The sequence below is a fragment of the Convolutriloba macropyga genome, chromosome 2 (assembly GCF_964194025.1).
Source record: "Convolutriloba macropyga chromosome 2, txConMacr16.3, whole genome shotgun sequence".
NCBI classification, from domain to species: Eukaryota; Metazoa; Xenacoelomorpha; order Acoela; family Convolutidae; genus Convolutriloba; species Convolutriloba macropyga.
In genome coordinates, this window is record NC_134469.1 from 56,913,314 (window position 1) to 56,933,586 (window position 20,273).

The following is a 20,273-nucleotide window of genomic DNA, read 5'->3' on the forward strand; positions in this document are numbered from 1 at the left end:
CAATCTGTGGTACTTTTTAACACTGGATTGGTTATTGTTTCGTCTCACACTGGGTGTCTACCTGCATGAGTTACATTAATTGCCATTATCGCCTTGACACGTTTTTCAATCCATTGACAGGGTGCTAGGAAAATTGGCCGACAGGGCGTTTAGCCGACAAGGAAAAAATGGGAAATATAGCCGACAGTTTTATCATAATTGGTCATAACTTTTACTTCAATTGGTCATAAAAGTCTCATTGGTCCATAAATCAGTAGTTCGGTTGTGATAGATTCATATCAAGTCCCACGGGCCGCTGAGGCATGGCCATGGCCCGCGAGGCATGGCCAAATGCGGTAAAATAACTTTGCTACGCTAGTTGATAGACATTCGTTACACTAGTCGATGAAAAAACTGCGGTATATTTGTCCGCTTACGAAATAGTGTTTTAAATTGGCCAATCACAGCTTCAGAATAAGTTTTATTGCTCATTTTACTTAAATTGTCGGCTAAATTTCTCATTTTTTGGTTGTCGGCTAAACGCCCTGTCGGCCAATACGGCGGCCACCCATTGACAGCTCTCGTTTAGTCCCAACTTTTAAATATACATTTGTTCTTGATTTGATACCATGCACCACTTTAAACCGCATAACTCCGTGCTATTCCTGGATTGGCATCGAGGAGGTTTTTAGGTGACAAAGCCGGTACTCGCCTTCAAATTGAAGTAATTCGGCATTGTAATAATTCCACCAATATATTTTCTGATAAAAAATGATAGAAAAAACAAGGTTTAAATGTTAGTATATTGTACCGAAAAAGTTAAGTGCTCATTGATCTTCCAAAACGTCAAGTTGTTCTTTTTAACTGGCCATTTTATCTCTTACCTGCATGTTTTACCCTATCAGCTGTCTATACCATCCTTGCAGTACATCCGAGAAACTAATTCTCAGCCTTACGTCCTTGATCCGATATATTTCAAATAACTCTCTTTGTGTCTGATCTAAGAAAAATATCACGTCTCAGTCATTGAATTCAACATTTCAAGAGATATTATGAAAACAGTTGCAAACTCAATGAGGATTTCAAATGACACTCTTTTCAGAGACAGTCAATTAATATTCCGTCTTAGACTGAGGTCAACACTGGAGGCTCCGTACCACCCAGAGTCACAGTTCCTTCCGCTTCCATCTTTTCCCCTGTTGCAGCACCCGAAGTGCTTTTTTCCAGAACCTGTGAGTGCAACTCCATCAGCTTGCTCGGATCGTAAGCAGGTCGTCGGGTCACCTGAAAAATCAGCAAACCATTGAATAATTTTAGATTCATGAACAATAAGTTAGTTACTTAGTTAAATATTTTAACCTCTGTCATTAGGGACAAATAATGTGAATTGACCGCTAAAATTACTAAATTCAATAATGTACCTTTATCTTTCGGATGTGGACATCCTGCAATGGGTAGATAAACTGGCACTCGTGGATGATTTCCTTAGGGATGGTGTCCGGCAGTATTTTCTTGGCCAGCAAATCTTTCAAAGTGTTACCAGTAATCTCCCTGTTCATGGCATCAACCATCTTGCGTCGGATCTTCTTGATGTGCTGAGAAGACGCGTACGAAGTCTTCTTCACCTGAAATTATATCACAGTCATTCAATGTCCAAAACAAACATTCTTAGCTTGATCGAAAAGTAGAAACAGATATTGTCATACAACAAAAAAAATTATTTGTGGTCAAAATCACAAGCAATACCTGATTGCTCGATTTCTTGGTGAAGCCGATCATAAACATCCTGAGTTCATAACCGTCAGCAGTCTTCGCCTTAGTCACGGCCTCAATCAGCGTCTGCCATTTCCTTACCATGGAGCACAGTTTGTCTCTTGTCAAGCAAAGGCTATGGAAATTGGTCAGACAATTTCTATCAGATACTTCCTCCACGATGAATTTGATCTTTCGGTGACCTTGTTCGCCACTGTCTGTAATGTCAGCGATGTTGGTTTCAAAGACTCGTCCTTTTAAATTCTCACTCGCCAATTTCAAGCCCTGACTTTTAGATGCAATTGTTTTGCAGAATGATCGGGTCTTGACAAAACCAGGAGCAACAACGTCATACCACTCTTTCTTCAGAAAAGGATCGACGGGCTTCTTAGATCCCTTTTTCTTGCCTCCCTTAGACAGACCCTTGTTCTTTCCGACAGCCATGTTCGATATCAACTAACGATCTGAAAATTCAATAAAGTCGAGAAAGTCTGTGCATATAAACAGGATTTTCACCATATAAATCAACGCGTACTCCAAAGTGTTTCAGCACCATTTTTAAACTTTTTTTTGCTCAAAAATTTTGATTTACTTTGGAAAAAACAATGTTCTCTCACGCCATTATTGCAGCAATTACTACCACTACCAATGAGGGCTATGCTTCCTCATAAGTTAAAGGAACAAACAACCCAAGCAGAATTCTTAAAGTATCCAATAAGGATCTATTCTGTTTCGCCCCCCTCCCCCAGTGTTTTTTATGACCCCTAAGTTACAATTTATATGTTGTTATTTAGCACGTTACTATGTAAGAAAATAGCACGTGGGCCTGGGTGTCATAAACACTTTATGCTCACTAAGCTGAGGGGGCCAAAACCAAATAGGTCCAATTTCTCATATAGTAACGTGCTATATACCATAGCGTGTAACTGCGGCGGGAGGGGGGCATAAAAACAACTGGAAGGGAGAACAGAGCAGGTCTTTAAAGATAAATAAGGCAACCTTAGTAGTGGATAAAACAAGGAAACCAACCACCAGTAAAATTTGACCCTCTCTCCTAACGCTAATCGCGCATGTCGAATCGTGCCAAATTTTACTGCTTATTGGTTTCCTTGTTTTATCCACTACTACATATTCACTCTAAGTCTAACATTAAATTATTAAATGGCTTAATTCTAGAAAATAATAATAAGCTCGCTTACAAATTCACTTTTTTCGTTTTTTCACACTTTTATGTTAAATCTTTCAGAATATTCCTCGAATCTATCTTTGGTATGTGTATATCTATATCTATGTAAATAAATACATAATCTACACTTAAAATTATAAAATCTAAATCCGCTGATGTGTTGAGTTTCATTACAAGTAATACAAGTTATATATAGACTAGGATCATTATAATGTATATTCTTATGATTATTATAATATCTATTCTTAAAGTAACCCTTACAACGCTTGCAATTGACTATTACTGCTTGGCTATATCCTACCATGCACCACGCAACACGTGAAAGTAAATACCAGAATAAACTAATTGCACCAAAACAACAACATGAAGATGACTTCGGATACATACTAAGAATACGAAAATTGTACAATATTAATATTTGGGTATACACACCTTGTGGTGGGGGTAAAGGAGAATTGTTTAGACCAGTGGATGATTTTGATCAAGATAGATAAGATGTCAGAATATTGGTTTGGGGAGACGATACTACAGAACACTGTGCTCTAATTAAAAACATAGAAACCTTGTTAGAACGACCAAATAAAAATAACATTAAATTTTATTATTGTGATAGATGTACATATTGCTTTGATTCACAAACTAAATACGACAAACATGAATGTAAAAACTTTCAAACCCGAGGTTGGTTGTCCCAAGAAGAAGACAATTACTTTTATAAATGAACACAAACGTCAGAATATAAAAATATTATAACTGCTCATATGGAATGTTGCATTGTTGAAGTCGCAACTAATGACTGTAAATATGTAATAACTGAACACATACCAATAAGTGTGGGTCACGTCTGGCAGGTTAATTTAATTCAAATACTACTTTGGTCTTGATTGTATCAAAAAATTTGCTTGTGATCTATTAGAAATAGAAACTGAGAATAACTTCAAGCGCAACAAACAAATGATATTTAATGAAGAACATAAACTATATCATGAAACTAATAAGACTTGTCCTATATTCAGTAAAACATGTATTAATAAAGTAAGAGATCTTATCATGAAACTGGTAAATATAGAGGACCTGCATGTAGAATATGTAATCTGAGGTACAAACAACAAAATTTCATTCCTGTAATATTCCACAATGGCTCTGGCTATGACTTCAACCTACTATACAGTGAACTCTTTAAACAGAATAATGATAAAACAAAAGTAGATAACATACCACTAGCTGCTGGTAAGTCTGAGATGTTTAGCATTGGTTGTCTTAAGTTCTTAGATAGTTATAACTACTAAGCTATGCCTCTAGATCAAATGGCAAAGATATACGGGTGTAAAACTAAAACATTATATCCATATGAATACTTTGGTTTAGATGACTACCAAGAAGTTATAGGTAATCTAAAAATAGAAAATTTCAAATCCTCTCTCTCGAATAAGTTACCAACACAAGAAGAAATATTTATCTTTAAAAAAGACAATAGTTAAAGAACTGGTAAGGATCTAACTATAGAGTATTTACATATTGATGTGGAAATATTAGGCTTCTGCATGAATTAATTTGTTAAACTAAGTATGAAAGAATTCAAGCTCAATCCCCTTCACTATGTAAGTCTGCCAGGCTATAGTTTTGATGGTTGGTTAATGTCAAGCGGTGTTACATTAGATACATTACAAGATAAACAAATGTTAGATGATTTTGTTGGGGCAAAGAGAGGTGGTATATGTGGAATAACGGGTGATAGATATAAAAATAACAGTGATGGTAAGTCCATATGGTACATAAACGCAAACAACCTATACGGCTATGCAATGATGCAAAAGCTCCCATATAAGGACTTCGAGTTTATTACTACTGCTACTACTACTACTACTACTACTACTACTACTACTACTACTACTACTACTACTACTACTACTACTACTACTACTACTTTTACTACTACTACTACTACTACTACTACTACTACTACTACTACTACTACTACTACTACTAATCTTGATCCACGAAGCGGGTTCCTCGATATAATAATGAGTACTCCAGATGATAGCTAGTTTGTGATATTGATTATACTAATAGTTGTAAAGATAGAACAGAGCAACTAGCATTAATGCCCAATAAGACAAAGATAAATGATAATGAATTGGGATATCGAGAAAGAGAGAAATGTAAAACAAAAACAGAGAAATAAATCTTAGACCGAAACAACAAAACAGAATACATGTTTCATTATAGGATGTTAAAGTTCTATGTTAAGATGGGTGTAAAAGTAACAAAAATACATAGAGTAATTAAATTTAAACAAGATTATATATATAGAGATTATATAAAAATAATACAAATAAAAGAACAACAGCTAAAACTGAAGCAGAGAAGGATGTAAGGAAATTAACGAACAATTCACTATATGGAAGAATGTGCATGAATCCCCTACACTTCCTTCAAAGTAAGTTCTTACATGATGAAGAAAAGATAATGAAAAGTATAAGTAAACCAACATTTAAGAATATAACTAGATATAAGGATTATAGCCAAATTGAATATATAAAGAAAAAATAGAGTATGATTCTCCAGTATTTGTAGGTGTTACTATCTTAGAATTAAGTAAAGTACACATGTATGATGTATTCTATAATATTCTTCAACCATATCTCAAAGATCTACAACTCCACTATATGGATACTGATAGCTTTGTATTAAGTTATACTGAAGGTAAAGTTAGTGACGAGCACATGGATCTGTCCAATCTAGGTTGCCCAATTAAAACTAATAATAAAGTTCCAGGCAAATTCAAAGAATAATTAGGTAGTAAAGTTACAGAAGAGTTTAGAGCCCTGTCGCCAAAGACATATAGTTTCAAAGACTATCCTAAGAATACTAAAGAGAAAAGAATAAAGAATCGTAACAATGCTAAACACGAGGAATATTATAAAGAACTAATGTATAACACAGAGAGAAGTGTAGATGAATGTAGAATACAAAAAGTTGGTGATAATATGACAACAACAAAAACAAGTAAGATTAGTCTAAACACATTTGATGATAAAAGATCTTTATGATGAGAATCTATATCTATTCAAAAAAGATCTGGTAAATAAAATCTGCGAAGCAGGTTCCCTGATTAAAAATGCATCATTACATGGAGACAAAGACCTATTGGTTAATAATATTCTAGAACTAACTATTAATGATGATAGAAATTTAATTGAAGCTGCTATTAGATTATATAATGACCTTATAAAAAATGTCTAGACTAGATAAACTCATAGATTTAAATAAACTACAAAAACTAAACAGAAGAAATAGATTAGAAGATAAATAAAACAACAAGAATATTATGGTGAAATAGAAGAGTTATTTGATACTCTAACTAAAACTCTAAATACAAACTCATAAACAATGCAAGCTCTTCAAAACAAAACTTTAGCCGAGCTAGACTTTAACACTAATACTTTAAAGAGTCTAGGACTCCATCAACGAAACAACTTTCTTGATGAACGGGCAGCCCTCTTAACACCTAAACCCGATCCACACACAACGTTAAAAGATGATAGAGGGCAAACTTTTGCCGTAGACAATGATATGATTGATATTTTATTACTAATGGGTAAACAAACAAATAAGCAATTCCGATTAATATCAGTTGATCCAAATTCAAACAAATTTAAAATAAAGGATGTAGATGTATCTCTAGTCCCTGATTGTATAAAAATAAAAGGTAAAGTCTATGATTTTTCTAGGGGCTTTGCTTTAGTTATTACCAATAAAGATGTTACCGAAAGAGATATAAAAGGTGTTGAAATCAAAATAAAACAATTTCTAAGGGATATTGGCTATAAACAAAGAGGAGATACTAAAAGTAATAGATCAAAACTTATAAGAAGAATGTTTTCTAGTATCGGTGAACCCACTTCTCGTGTTATACCAATACCAACTTCCAGTGAAGATGAAATATATCGTCGTGATACCAGTGATTATTAACATGGGATGGTAGAAGAAGAAGAAGAAACTGACTATGAGACTGATTATGAGACTGATAAACAAATAGAAGCTAGTGGTCTTAGCAAAATCTACCCAAATAACTTAGCTGCAAAGGAGGTTCCCTGATAGAAAGATTGGAATTATTAGTTCTAGAAACAAAAGCTGGTCATGATGGATTATATGATGAAATGCTAGATATATCTAAGCAACTATTATCTATGAATATTAATAATCAAGAGCAACTAGATAATTTTGTTTTTAACTATGGTAAATAAATAATGATGGAAAAACAACAACAACAAAAACTATTAGCTAAAGAAGTAATCAGTACTCAAATAACAAAGTTTAGAAGAGAAAGAACAATACCCTTATATAACGATGAAACATGGTCAGCTGATTTAATTTATAAGTCATCTCTAAATAAATACAATAATAATTATAAATATATATTACCTGTTATAGATATATTCACAAAATATGCATGGGATATTCCTTTAAAGGATAAATCTGGTTTATCTATAACTAATGGTTTTAAAATAGTATTAGGTGAACATCCACAGGGTGGCTATAAAAGTCGAAAATCAGAAAAATTATGGGTAGATAGAGGTAGCGAGTTTTACAATAAAGCATTTAAATCTTTACTTAAAAAAATGAAACAAAACTATATTCTACTTATAGTGATTTAAAGGCTGTGTTTATAGAGAGATTTAGTAGAACATTATTACACATAATTAATAAACCAATGTTCGTCAATAGTGATGGTATTTGGGTAAATATATTAAATGATGCAGTCATAACATATAACAATAACATTCACTCAACAATTAATATGAAACCAGTTGGCGCTTCTAATAATCCTGATAAAGTTAAATACTATGTTAAGTCTACCAAAGCAACACCAAAATTTAAAGTTGGTGTTTATAATAGAAATGCAGATAAACGTAATATATTTTCTAAAGGTTACACTTCTATTTGAAAAAGAGAACTATTTGAACACACAACCACCAACATATAAGATAGAAGATATGAATGGAGATATAATAGAAGGTAAATATTACAAACAGGAATTATTAAAATCCGAGTTTGATTTTGAATCTAATAATAAAGTTTTAGAATCATTAGGTATAATTCTGTAATTTCTGTAAACAAATACAAAGATGACAAGAAATAGATTCAATCAAGCTAAACATCAATCAACATCAATATCAACATCAACAAACAACTTAACACTAAGTAAAGCTCGTGGGTTATTCCTAGAAGATAATGATGATATTGATATGAAGAATACCTATAAAATTACAAATATTCATCCTCCAAAAGATGAAAAAAGATGTTGTTAATAAAAAGTGTTGTGACAAAAACTTATTATCATCTAATAATAAAATAGATATTTTAAGTAAAAACATAACTGAACTAAGAAAAGGTAGAGTTAAAGAAGATACAATTGGTCAATTAAATGCGAACTTTATTGGTTTACCATCATCTACAACCAATGGAGATACTGTATGGATTGATGGTGATACATTTGAACTAGTTTCTCTTAACTCATCAAATATATCCACATTAGCCAATAAGTTGACTGAAATCGAAACTAATTTTGTTCATATTTGCAAATAAGTTTCAGCCGATACCATTTCTAATAATAATGAATTAAAATTAGAGTTTGATAACAATAAATTTAATCAGACAATTACTAATATTCAATTAGGTGATGCATGTGTTGATAGATGGAGAGGTTTGAGAGAAAACCATATTTTAAGGATGAAGATAGTTATAAAATATATAATAGCTATATTATTAGAAAGTAGGCAAGTAGACAACAAAGAACAAGAAAGACTAGAGAAGCGTTATGATTTTAAACAAGAAGATATAATGAAAGATATTACGAGTTATTTTACAGCTGAAAATGAGTCAACCAACAGCACCGGGTGAGAGATTACTATATCCAGATTTATCATCAGTATCAGAACGATTAATAAATGAAAAGATTCAAGCCAATAAAAAGTTCAACAACAATATCAACATTATAAAAGATATTAGAAATTATTATTAAACTGAAACTAATAATTATAATAAGAAGTTAAGTAGATATAAAAATTATATTAACGTAATTGAGATAACAGAAATACTATTATCCTCAATTGCAACAACGGCAACAACAACATCAGTTGCATTAACAGGTATAGGATTACCTTATTCTATACCAACAGCTTTTGCTACAGCAACTGTTTGTGGTTCATTATCAAAAACAATTAAAACTAAAAAAAGAAATAAAATTATAAAGTATTCACAAATGTATATTTTAAGTAAAAAGTTTAGTGATAAATTTAATAAACTATATACTAAATCAATGAATGATAATAAAATAGATAATGATGAATATAATGATTTAGTCAAGGTATATGAGGTATATAAGAAGAATCGGCGAAGCCGCAAATCCGTTTATAAGAACAATAAGTCAAATGTTTTTTTAGATTAAAGCTATTAGTGCTTAGTAATAACAGTGTTTTTAGTAATAATAATATTAGTATTAATATTTATCCGCGAAGCGGTTACGCCGATCCAAGAACTGGCTTCGCAGATAGATAGATATAGAGTTTTAACTGAAACTATAGTTTTAGTCTTAGCCATATCTAAATTTTCCTTTCTTAGTACCTAAATATAGCCCTCCTCCTTTTTGTACTACCTTTATACCTTCACCAGTGATTGCAAAATTAATTAAATCAGGTGTGGCTGATAAAGTAGCTCTAGGGTTTCTAGATGCAGCTGCAATTCCTATTTTAATTGCTATTTCGAAAACTCTTACTGGATTATTAGCAACTTTCTTTTCAAAGTTAATCCCTCAGCTTCTATTGTCGCATCAGATACTGTCATTGACTTATTCCTTCTACACTTAACACAAATACCCCTTAACATCTTAGTTCCTTTAGCTGAGACAACCCCTCTTATATTAATAGTACCACTATAATGTCTACCGCCAACAAAAAATGAAATAATTTTGAACTTATTCAAAAGACCCGTTTCTATGTATAAAAAATAAGTGAAGTTAAAAACTATAATCCCTTTGTTGTTATTAATTCTAAACCTAAGCCTAAGGTTAGGCCGAAGACTAAGATTAAGCTTGAAGCTGGATGCTTATCTCTAGAGAATAAAAAGAGACTAGATATTATTTATGCTAAGGGTTTTGTTAATACAAGTAAGAAATAGTTATAATTAAAATTATCTACAAAGTAGCTTTGCTAATCAGGAACTGCTTGGATTGCCACGGATGAAATTCGTTCGCAGATATTTATAATTATGATATAATAGACCTGCGGTCATTAATCTCTACGAGATTATATCAACCATCTTATTACCATCACTATTCACACTAATAACCTTTCTAGTTAATACTAATGCATGACATATCACATCTGCAAATGCAGCACTAAATGTAAAATTAAGTTGTATTGGTTGTGGACCTATATGATCACTTTGATGTCTAGTATCAAATACATATATTCTATAACTACTTTTGAATGTTCTATGATTTATATATGGTTTTATATTATGTGGTAGCCCATTATAATCTTTATTAAAGCTAACAATCTTTTTAAAAGCCTCATTATAAATAATGGTACCATAATTAATATTCATTCTATCCTCAGGATAAAACTAGCTACCAATCTTACAATAACACTCAGTAACAGTCATCATATGAAATGTACTTGCCTCATGAGTTTGTTCATTAATATTATTATTGTCAAAACCAACTATTATATATTGTCGTCTTTCCATACCACTTTCCATACCAAGATCACACAAGAAGTTAGTAGCATTGGTTACATTTTTATAAAATGTCTTTCTTTCGTAATAGCTAAAGTCTACATTATGCTTTTTACTTAAACCCTTTTGTACCATAATTCTATTGTCATTACTAGGATCAGTACTGGGCGCACACCATGACATATCTCTATTATCTATATTACCATCATTTTCAACTGCGCCAGAATTAACATTAACTCTAAATAGAGCTCTATCATTATTATTCCTATTTAAAATTAGTTTAAATCCTAAACCACATTTAATCTTTTCTAATTCATTTACGAAATCAAATAGATCATTCATCTTAATCATCATATACATATGACCTCGTTGTGCAGAAATATGGTCAACTTTAAGTTGACTATCTCTATTGCCTTGATCTGTAACAAAACCACTCTCATATTCATCAAAAGTACTAGTTAATAACTTATACATCAATAGATTAGGATGGCAATGATCTATATATTCAGTAGTCCTGCCACCACTAGTTTCAAGTTTAACTGAACTAAACAATACCAACAAAACATAATTAACTAATCTGATATTAGCATCATTAGCAAATACACCATCAGCATCATCTGATACAACAAACTCTATCTCTAGATAGGAATCACGCAAACTTAAATGATTCTCTTCTCTATTGAAAATGATATTAATATTGGTATTAACCGTATTCATTGTTGCTAGATTATTTGGTTTATACTTTAAAATCTTACTTTTGTGTATATCATTATTATAACCATAAGATGTATCCAAATTAAAGTTCATTTTCATTAGATAAAAAATGACAGACAATTTAATCTTAAGGGGAGTACAAAATATACATGAATCTTTAACTAAAACTAACGAAGAACACATACCTAACATTAAAATGACAAAGCCAACAGAAAAGTCTAACTTTAGTGAACCTATACTTAATACATCAAAATTAGGTTTAATTAGATTATAAGTTTTTAATTAGGTGTTTAATGTGAATAGAGGGAACAATCAATTCTTATATAGTGAAACATCGGTGGAACCGCTTCACGGATGGGCGAAACCCAATAGTGATAACAAAGCAATTACACCAATTGCATATGAATTAAACGAAATAGCAGAATTAATAAAAGAAGAAACTAATGGTAATGCTATAATAGAACCTGATAAGAATACAATGAAAACTTTAATGGAAGTAAAACAAGGTGCAATTAAATTTGACATAGAATAATCAATAGCCCCATTACTGGCTTTAGAAATATAGTTTATAAAAAAGGTGAATATACATTTAAGAAAAGTGTTGATATTATGGGTTTTAGTACTATTAACTTTCACTGTAATGTTATATCTGGTGTTAAAGATAATGGTAATAGCACAAACATACTGTATACTTCTACTCTAACAGAACCACCAGGCTATGTAATAAATATTACACCGAATAACATCTTATATCAAAATGTAAAAAAGGATAGAATAGAATATATTGAATTTCATTTTAAAGATAAGCATGGAAGACCTATAGACTTTAATGGTGATGTAGTAAGTTTTACTTTACATTTGATGTGACTTATACATTTGACTTATACTTTGTCATAGATATAGACTTAGTCATTGTGAGAAGCAGTTCCTGATAACCATAGAATTAGACTTATACTTACACTTTACTTAGACTTATCTGCGAAGCAGGTTCCCCGATACTCATACTTTTACTTAAACCTAACTACAAAACTCTCCGAACCCAATTATTTCTTAGTTTACCATAAATATTTTTATTCTTAGTTATATCAATGACAATGTAATTATAAAGTTCTTTCCATACCTTATTACATATATTAGCAAAATCATTATAACTAAGTGCAACATTATTAAAGAAATCTTGATATATAGATATGAGGACTTTACTTCTTTGTTCAAGTAAAATAAATAGATTACAATTCTCTCTAACGCTCTGACTATCTATTGTGAATAGATTTTGATTAAGATATATCATATTGCAATTATTATGTTTACCTCTAAAGAAGTATTCATTAATAACTGGTTCTTTGGCTCTAACATCATCGAATATCATTAGTTTCTTTAAGTCTTTGAGTAGTTTATCGGCAGAGGGTAACTTTTTTATATTTTTAATGAACTCAATATCTGCTTTTGGGTTTATTCTCTCCTCACCTTCACTTTGATCACCAGTAGGTCCAATGATGTATAGCCTATCAAAGTATATACTAGATAGAATTAGTTTTTTAATAAGAATGTCTTACCGCATTCACTAAGACCAGATATTATACATCTAAAGTTCTCTGGGAGTGTAACTTCAGTAATTATATTATCATTATTTAGCCATGATTGTTTATCTTCATTTATGTTTATAGAGATAGTGTTAGTAGGACATTCTTTATTTTTGGGTTTACCCTTTTGATGTTTTTCATCAAATTGATATATAACATTATCATTATTAGCAAAGCTACTTCGTAGATCATTATCATTATGAGCAAAGCTACTTCGTAGATCATTAACATTATCATTATCAATGACATTATCATTATCATTATCAATGACAATATCATTATCATTATCATTAACATTATCAATAACATTATCATTAACATTATCATTAACATTAACATTACAACACAAACAAAAACACTCATTATTTATTTCAGGACATTTACTTTGATTAACTAGAATATTCAAAGCACTTTGAATTCTAAATCCTCTATCAATAAGGTAGATCATATATAAACAAAAAGCCCCACAAAAAGATTCTTTATATTGTTGTATTCTTCCATTAGAGCCTAGATCAACATATTCTTCTAGGAATAATGGTGGGGTTTCTATACCAAAACTATCAAAGTAATATATGGGGATTTGCCCATGCTTCGCCATTGGACCATCTTCTCTTCTTATAACTAAAACCCAATGTGTACCTTCATTTGGATGTAAATTTGAAATAATGTTGGTGTTAAGTTCACTTGTGTTATCTAGAGTCTGATCTCTCATTACTATTTCAATTGGTGTTAGACTTATATTTTTTTAATATCTTTTATTCTGATATCACTCATAGCTTTATTATCAATATTAAATTTATTATCGAATTCCTCAAAAGTTAGGAAAAGCATTTTTTATATACAAATTTTATATATAAAAATGGATAAAGGAAGTATACTTTTTATTTTTATTATCAGAAATGGATTTTGTTTTATATTTTATAATTCGATACCGAGTAATATACAAAACCGAGTAAAAACGAAAGCTTTGGTGGATTTATGAATAGAAATCTAGTTAGATTTGAATATGAAAAATCACCATTACATACTATTTTTTATGGTGGAACTGGAACAGGTAAAACATATTTTATTAGACAATATTTAAAATTATATCAGCAAAGCTGCTTTGCAGATGAAGATCAAGATCCGCCAAGCGGTTACATTGATGAAGCTAAAAATATAATCATAGTATGTAAAGATGATAGAGATTGGATAGATCTTGAGACTGGCGAGTTTTATACTGGATTTAATAAATGTGATATAAATATGATCGCATCAAAAAATAAGTCTAAATTCAAAGATAGCGTAATTGTTCTTGATGATATGGGTGATAAGTTAAACAAGGATATAGCTTATTATTTCACAGAAGGAAGACATTATAATTTGCAAATGATTGTAATGTGTCATAAACCAGCTCAAATAATAAATACAGCAAGAATGAGTTGTGATACTATTTATTTAACACCTTATAATGGAGCTAATCTATTTAAATATTTTAATGAAATATATAAATGTGAACATAACTTCAATAAAACAATTAGTGAATTAAATAGTAACTATTATAATTGTACAGATGGAATGTCAGATGAACTTCGTTATGGTATAATTAAATAAAATAGGAAAGAGAACACTTTTATTATTATTGATAAGAATAGAACTTTGTTATATGACTCGAGAGTTGGTTTCCTCGATTTAAAAGCTCTTAGTTTAAAAGATGAATTAGAAAGAGAAGATATAAATAAACTTATAGCATACATGAAACCACTCATGATAAATGCAACAGATAAAAATGTTATTAATAACGATAAATATATATTCTGTTTTAATAAACGTCTTAAATTAAATAATATTTAAAAACAGAATGATGTTTCAACACAAAAAATGGTTACAGGAAAAGGTATAAAAAATTTATCAATTATTGGTGGAATTATAAGCTCAGGTTTAATTTTAATTAGTTATTTTTATCCAGATATGATATCAAGAAATACTGGGGGTATAGCAATGGGAGCAAGCGCAATGTTGAGTAGAGTAAGTACATTGGTTAACTATGGATATGGAGAAGAGTTGGATAATGATCTACAAAGTAGCTTTGCTGATCCACGAAATACAATACAAGAAGAATATTTTAATGAAGAGAATGGGATTTTAAATAGAAAGGGGGAAAGTATTTAAGCAATCTATATGAAAATAATGAAGAATTTAGAGATAAGATTATAAATTTTATCAGAGATAAAAAAGAATTAGACCTTGAAATGATTTTAGACAGAAGATTTAAAACTAATATGCTCAATATGACGGGGAAGAAATTTTTAGCTGAGTATATCACATCTAAAGATAATATTTAAGATATAATTGAAATCCTAGATATTATTTATAATCAGTTAAACTGCCCAACGAAGTTCTTTTGCAAATACGCAGATTTTACCCCATCATAATTGGTTATAAAATGTTTAGAGTGTAATCATAAATGTGGAGCTCCCTTTAATCTAGCTTTTCATTATTCAATATGTCATGAAGATAAAATTGGTAAATGTGTGTGTGGTGAAAAAACTTGAAGCGGTATTTGCATAAAAAGTGATTGTTCTTTTAAAGATGCATCTGGATATAGTCCTTGTATTGACTCTAGGTCTAATCCCAGCTCTCGCCCTAATCCTAGCATTGATCCTAGTCCTAATCCTAAAGTTATAACTAGATGTTGTAGTAGATGTAATTATGTAAAACCACTAACTGATTTTGATAAAAGCAAGTATACATGTAGAAATTGTACTTCTACTAAAGTTAGTTGTCTATATTGCCCTTCTATTGTGAGATATGATGGAATGAATGCTCATGTAAAAAGACAACATCCAGATGTGGATATACCTAAAGGATTTACTAGAAATCTGCGAACGGATGAAGTCCGTGGCAAGCCAAGCAGATGGGGAACCAAGACCGAAGGTCCTAACACTGATATAACCCCCAATCCTATTATTACACAAAATGAAGAAAGTTGTTCATGTAAATATTATAAATTTGTCTCATTTCTTATTAATAATGGGATAAATATAGAATAAGTAAAAGAAAATAAAAATTTATTGAAGAGAATAGATAATTTAAAATAAAAAATATAGAAAAGTAAAAAAAAAATAAAATTTTTTAAAAAAATTTAGATAATTTTAAAAATTAATTAAAAAAGAGTGATTTCACTCTTTAAGCGCGAAAAATTGTGATTTTGTACTAGGGCATCACTCCGATAGGGGCGATTTCGCTCTTAAAGAGTGATTCGCAAAATATTAGCAAAATTTAAAAAGTTTATAAAAGAGCTGGTTTTTTTTATTCAGGTTATTTTCGCAAGTTGGTTTTACGTGCTTGTTACACGGTCTCACTAGTTATACTGAAAAACACTGATCACTGTGTTTCCACCGATCTTAGGGTTTTTGACTGTATACCCATCACAGTGTGTCCCATATACAGTCTCACAGCAGGGATCATCCTTTTTAAGAACTGTGAATTTGGTTTTTTATCTCACTTAGTTTTATAGTATTTCATCGAATCGAAGACGTTCACTGGAGTCAGTGAGGAAGGAACCCCAAACCTTCCGTTTGCTAAAGCAGCTTAACTAGACTCGATGATTTAACCACTACGCCAAGTGAGACAGAAAATTTTAGTTTTAGATTGATTAAATATTGATTAGGGGGATATATGAAAATTTTTATTTTTTAATGTTTTTTTCAATTTTTATTCAAGTTTTATTTTTATGTTAACGTTTTTTTGCAAGTTCGTTTACGTGTTTTTTACAAGGTCTCTCTAGTTACACTAGTATCTGGGATACGTCCACCGGAGTCGGTGGGGATAGAACCCGGACTATCCGTCTGATAATGGACAATTACCAGCTTAACTCGGTACTAGTGGACTGCACTAAGTGATACAAGAAATGATAGAATTTGAGTGAATATAAAGGTAATATGTAGTAGTGGATAAAACAGGGAAACCAACAAGCAGTAAAATTTGGCCCGATTCGATATGCGCGATTAGCGTTAGGAGAAATGGTCAAATTTTACTGGTGGTTGGTTTCCTTGTTTTATTCACTACTAAATTTTGCTATAACTTCCTGGTTTCAAATATCACTATTATTTTTTTAAAAATGGGGAAAGTCAAAAGTCGATTACATGGACTGTTTTCTTTTTACAGAACACAGTACAATCTTTTGGAATTTCTTTTTTTTCAACAGACAACCTATTGGATATAATTAAGGGCAGCGTATTCTAGGGTCACTTGGAGAGATCCATTCATTTTCTATTTACTAACATACACCTTCAATTTTTTGCAACGCGTCTTTTTTTAATTTTAAATATCTAAAACAATTAATTTTAATGCGAGACGAAAAGTTGGTCCTGGCTGTTCTTTTTGAGTAATTAAACATAAAAACCTGATACTGAATTTATGTACCTAAGAAATCAAAGATGGGGTCGATTAACAGCGCACCAAAAAAGAGGAATAACAACGAAGTAGGAGGAAAACTAGGCCACTTGAACGTGGATTTCGACGTATGGCATCAGCAGGTGCTATTCTATTTTCCATTGAATCGGTCCAACATGAAATTCATAAAGGTAATAATGTTCTTGCCATTTTGCTCGATTTAGCTAAAGCTTTTGACTCACTATCAGATCAACTCTTTTTGAGAAAATTACAATCTCCAAATTTTTCAACTTCTGCATTACAGGAGAATAAAATGTTTTCTTACGGATCGCATACAACAAGTTTGCGTTAATCGAGTTCTGTCAAATTGTATACAACTTAATCAAGGTGTTCCTAAGGGGACAGTTTTAGGGCCACATCTTTTCAACTTATATATAAAAGATCTCTTAGAGCAAGTATGCGAAACTGATAAGCTTTTGCAGTATGCGGATGATTGTTTATTGTTTTGGTGTCTCAAAAATTTCATTATCGCTTTAAACTCTTTGCGGAAAAACATCGAAAAATGGAAGCTTACTTTTGTTTGTATCAACAAATTAAACTTGAATGCCGAAAAATTGAGTTTAATACGTTTGTGCGCAAAAATGATAACAGGTTCAGTGGTTATCAGTCTTTCATTTGAGGAGCAGCAACAATAAATTAATCAAACCAGTATAAATATTTTGGGTGTTGCCATAGATAGTCGTCATTGTTTTGAAGCGCTAATAAGAAAAAAAGTTATGAATAGTATGGCTCTTGGTATCGAAACTATTGGAAATGTACTGTACCACCGCAGTAATAATCATGCTTTTCCACGCACTTGTCACTGGTCATTTAGAGAATTCGGCTTTATGTCTTTTTCATGTAAGTTCAACTCTGATGCTTTGCTGTGAGAAACAGATGAATTGGGCTTAGAAGTGTTTATATTCTCATTCTATCATCAGGGTGTCGAATAAATTAGGAAAACGTAAAAAAGTAATTGGTATACGACGACTGATCGAGATCAAAAATTCAATGTCCCACTTGCGAAATATTACGATTGAAAGAAAGAGCATTTTAACAGCTTAAATTACCAGCTAAAGAATTAAGAGACGCTTTAAACAATCAATTTTACTAGGAAATATTCCATCCGTTCCTTCCTTTTCCAAATGTTTTTTTAATCATGTGTAATTGAAGTGGAACTCACTACCATTGTACCTGCGAGATACAAGTGTAAGTTTACAGGTACTCAAAAGTAGACTGCAAAAATTCCTGATAGCCTATTAAACAGCAATTTCTATCCAACATGCTAGTAGATGGCATGGCTTCCTTTTCAAGTGACCTTTGATCAGATAAACCCCAAAAAAACTATCTGTGCCTGCTCATAAATTACCTGCTCATAGTGTAAAATTAGAGACAGCTATCCCTATACCTTAATATAGTGTTCTCTCTCTGTCAAAAAACCTAAAGGTAGAACTCAAACATCGAGAAGCTTTTAACCAAATGCAGTCAAACAAAAAATTTGGGGAGCCAAAACAAACAAATTGATATCAAACCTTTTTATTGTCTAATTGTCAGACAATTTTTTAGCGGAGCGCACTAAAATTTAGACAAAAGTTTTTCCAGGTTTTCAAAACAGCTCTTAATGTCTTCTGTCATGTACAAACATGTACTTCAAAATGAGATTGTCAGTAGGCCGGTTTTCCTATCTTATTCACCCTAAACAATAAAAAGCCTGAACATTTTACTAACGTTTACCTTCCTTCAACTAACCCGGAATGTTATATAAAGCAGATGGATCATAATGAAGAGGCAGCCGAATAGATGAGGAAAAATTTTTTTCTCAAAAGACTAGCGTTTTAGAAGAAATAAACTATACTAGGACAGATAATTTAGTTGCGCTTTTAATGACGGTGCAGTTCAATTCAGGGCACCAATGATAAAATCTTGTTCTATAATTTGGGCAGATCATATATTGAAAAAGATGGCATTCATCCAAACACAAATTGTATCGATAAAGAGCGTTCTTTTTTACAAAATTAGATGTCAAAACTGTAGTATTAGCCTTTTGGATGCAATGTGTCTGTGGGATAATTTAGAGAAAAATATTGAAACGTTATAAATAACAGGAACGGAAATGGTCATTAGGATATATTATGTTTCCGGTCTGGAAAGTAAAAAGAACTGTTCAAACTGGGAAAATACCAGCGCCTTGCGTTCGCTTTTAAGGTTTTTGGCAACGACAAACTGTTAATTAACTTGTTTGAAGTTGCTGGGACTTCCATTAGGTCTGTGTAAAATTTTAAAAAGGATTAATCTTAAATTTTTCATTGTATATTGGCCCTCATTTCTAAATACCATTTTTTTAAAAAAAAATTTCTTATATTTTCACAGCATTAAAGCATCCAAACGTGACCGGTGCCTGATAGTTAATCATTAAATAATGTCCTAAAATTTAGTGTTTTTCTGTATTTGAATGATACAACGCATTTGTATTGAAAACTTCCAATGGAAATGTTTCAGGGGCGAGCTTTTCATGTGCGGCATGAGTTTTTATTTACTCAATACTGCACCCACAAGGTAACTAATGGTAGCCGATTCACATGTTCTTGAATGAGAAACTGGGAATTGCTATGTCATCTTACTCCATAGTGGTCAAATTTAACATTTTCACAAACTTATCGCAACCAAAGACAAATATAAACTTACTTTTTCTAAGCGGAACCGATTTGTATAACGGATCTGACCACTCTGGAGCCAAATTAAAACAAAAAAATAGTTTAAAAAAACAGGTATACAACTGATCTGTAGAATAAACTTCAGGGAGTTTTAATTGCTGAAACTTTATTGATCAGACGCTAAAACGTGGACATTGCTTTAAACATTTGCAACTTCCTTCTTGTTAAAATTGCTCTGAAAAAATGCGG

At 31.4% G+C, this 20,273-nt stretch overlaps 1 protein-coding gene across 1 annotated transcript; it reads right to left on the reverse strand.

Moving 5' to 3' along the window:
• Window positions 1-991: 991 nt before the first annotated feature.
• Window positions 992-2,219, reverse strand: LOC142335368 (small ribosomal subunit protein eS1-like). Its single transcript, XM_075383829.1, has 3 exons — window positions 1,726-2,219; window positions 1,401-1,604; window positions 992-1,263 (listed from the first exon to the last, which is right to left on the reverse strand). The coding sequence occupies exons 1-3, from the start codon at window positions 2,173-2,175 to the stop codon at window positions 1,105-1,107; spliced, it is 813 nt and encodes a 270-aa protein (XP_075239944.1). The 5' UTR covers window positions 2,176-2,219; the 3' UTR covers window positions 992-1,104.
• Window positions 2,220-20,273: the final 18,054 nt, after the last annotated feature.

Excerpts from the sequence above, each read along its gene's own strand:
- LOC142335368 (XM_075383829.1), bottom strand. The coding sequence starts at position 2,175 with ATGGCTGTCGGAAAGAACAAGGGTCTGTCTAAGGGAGGCAAGAAAAAG. Across the intron at positions 1,605-1,725 it reads CCAAGAAATCGAGCAATCAG|GTGAAGAAGACTTCGTACGC; the intron begins GTATTGCTTGTG and ends ATATAATTTCAG. Across the intron at positions 1,264-1,400 it reads TCCACATCCGAAAGATAAAG|GTGACCCGACGACCTGCTTA; the intron begins GTACATTATTGA and ends CTGATTTTTCAG.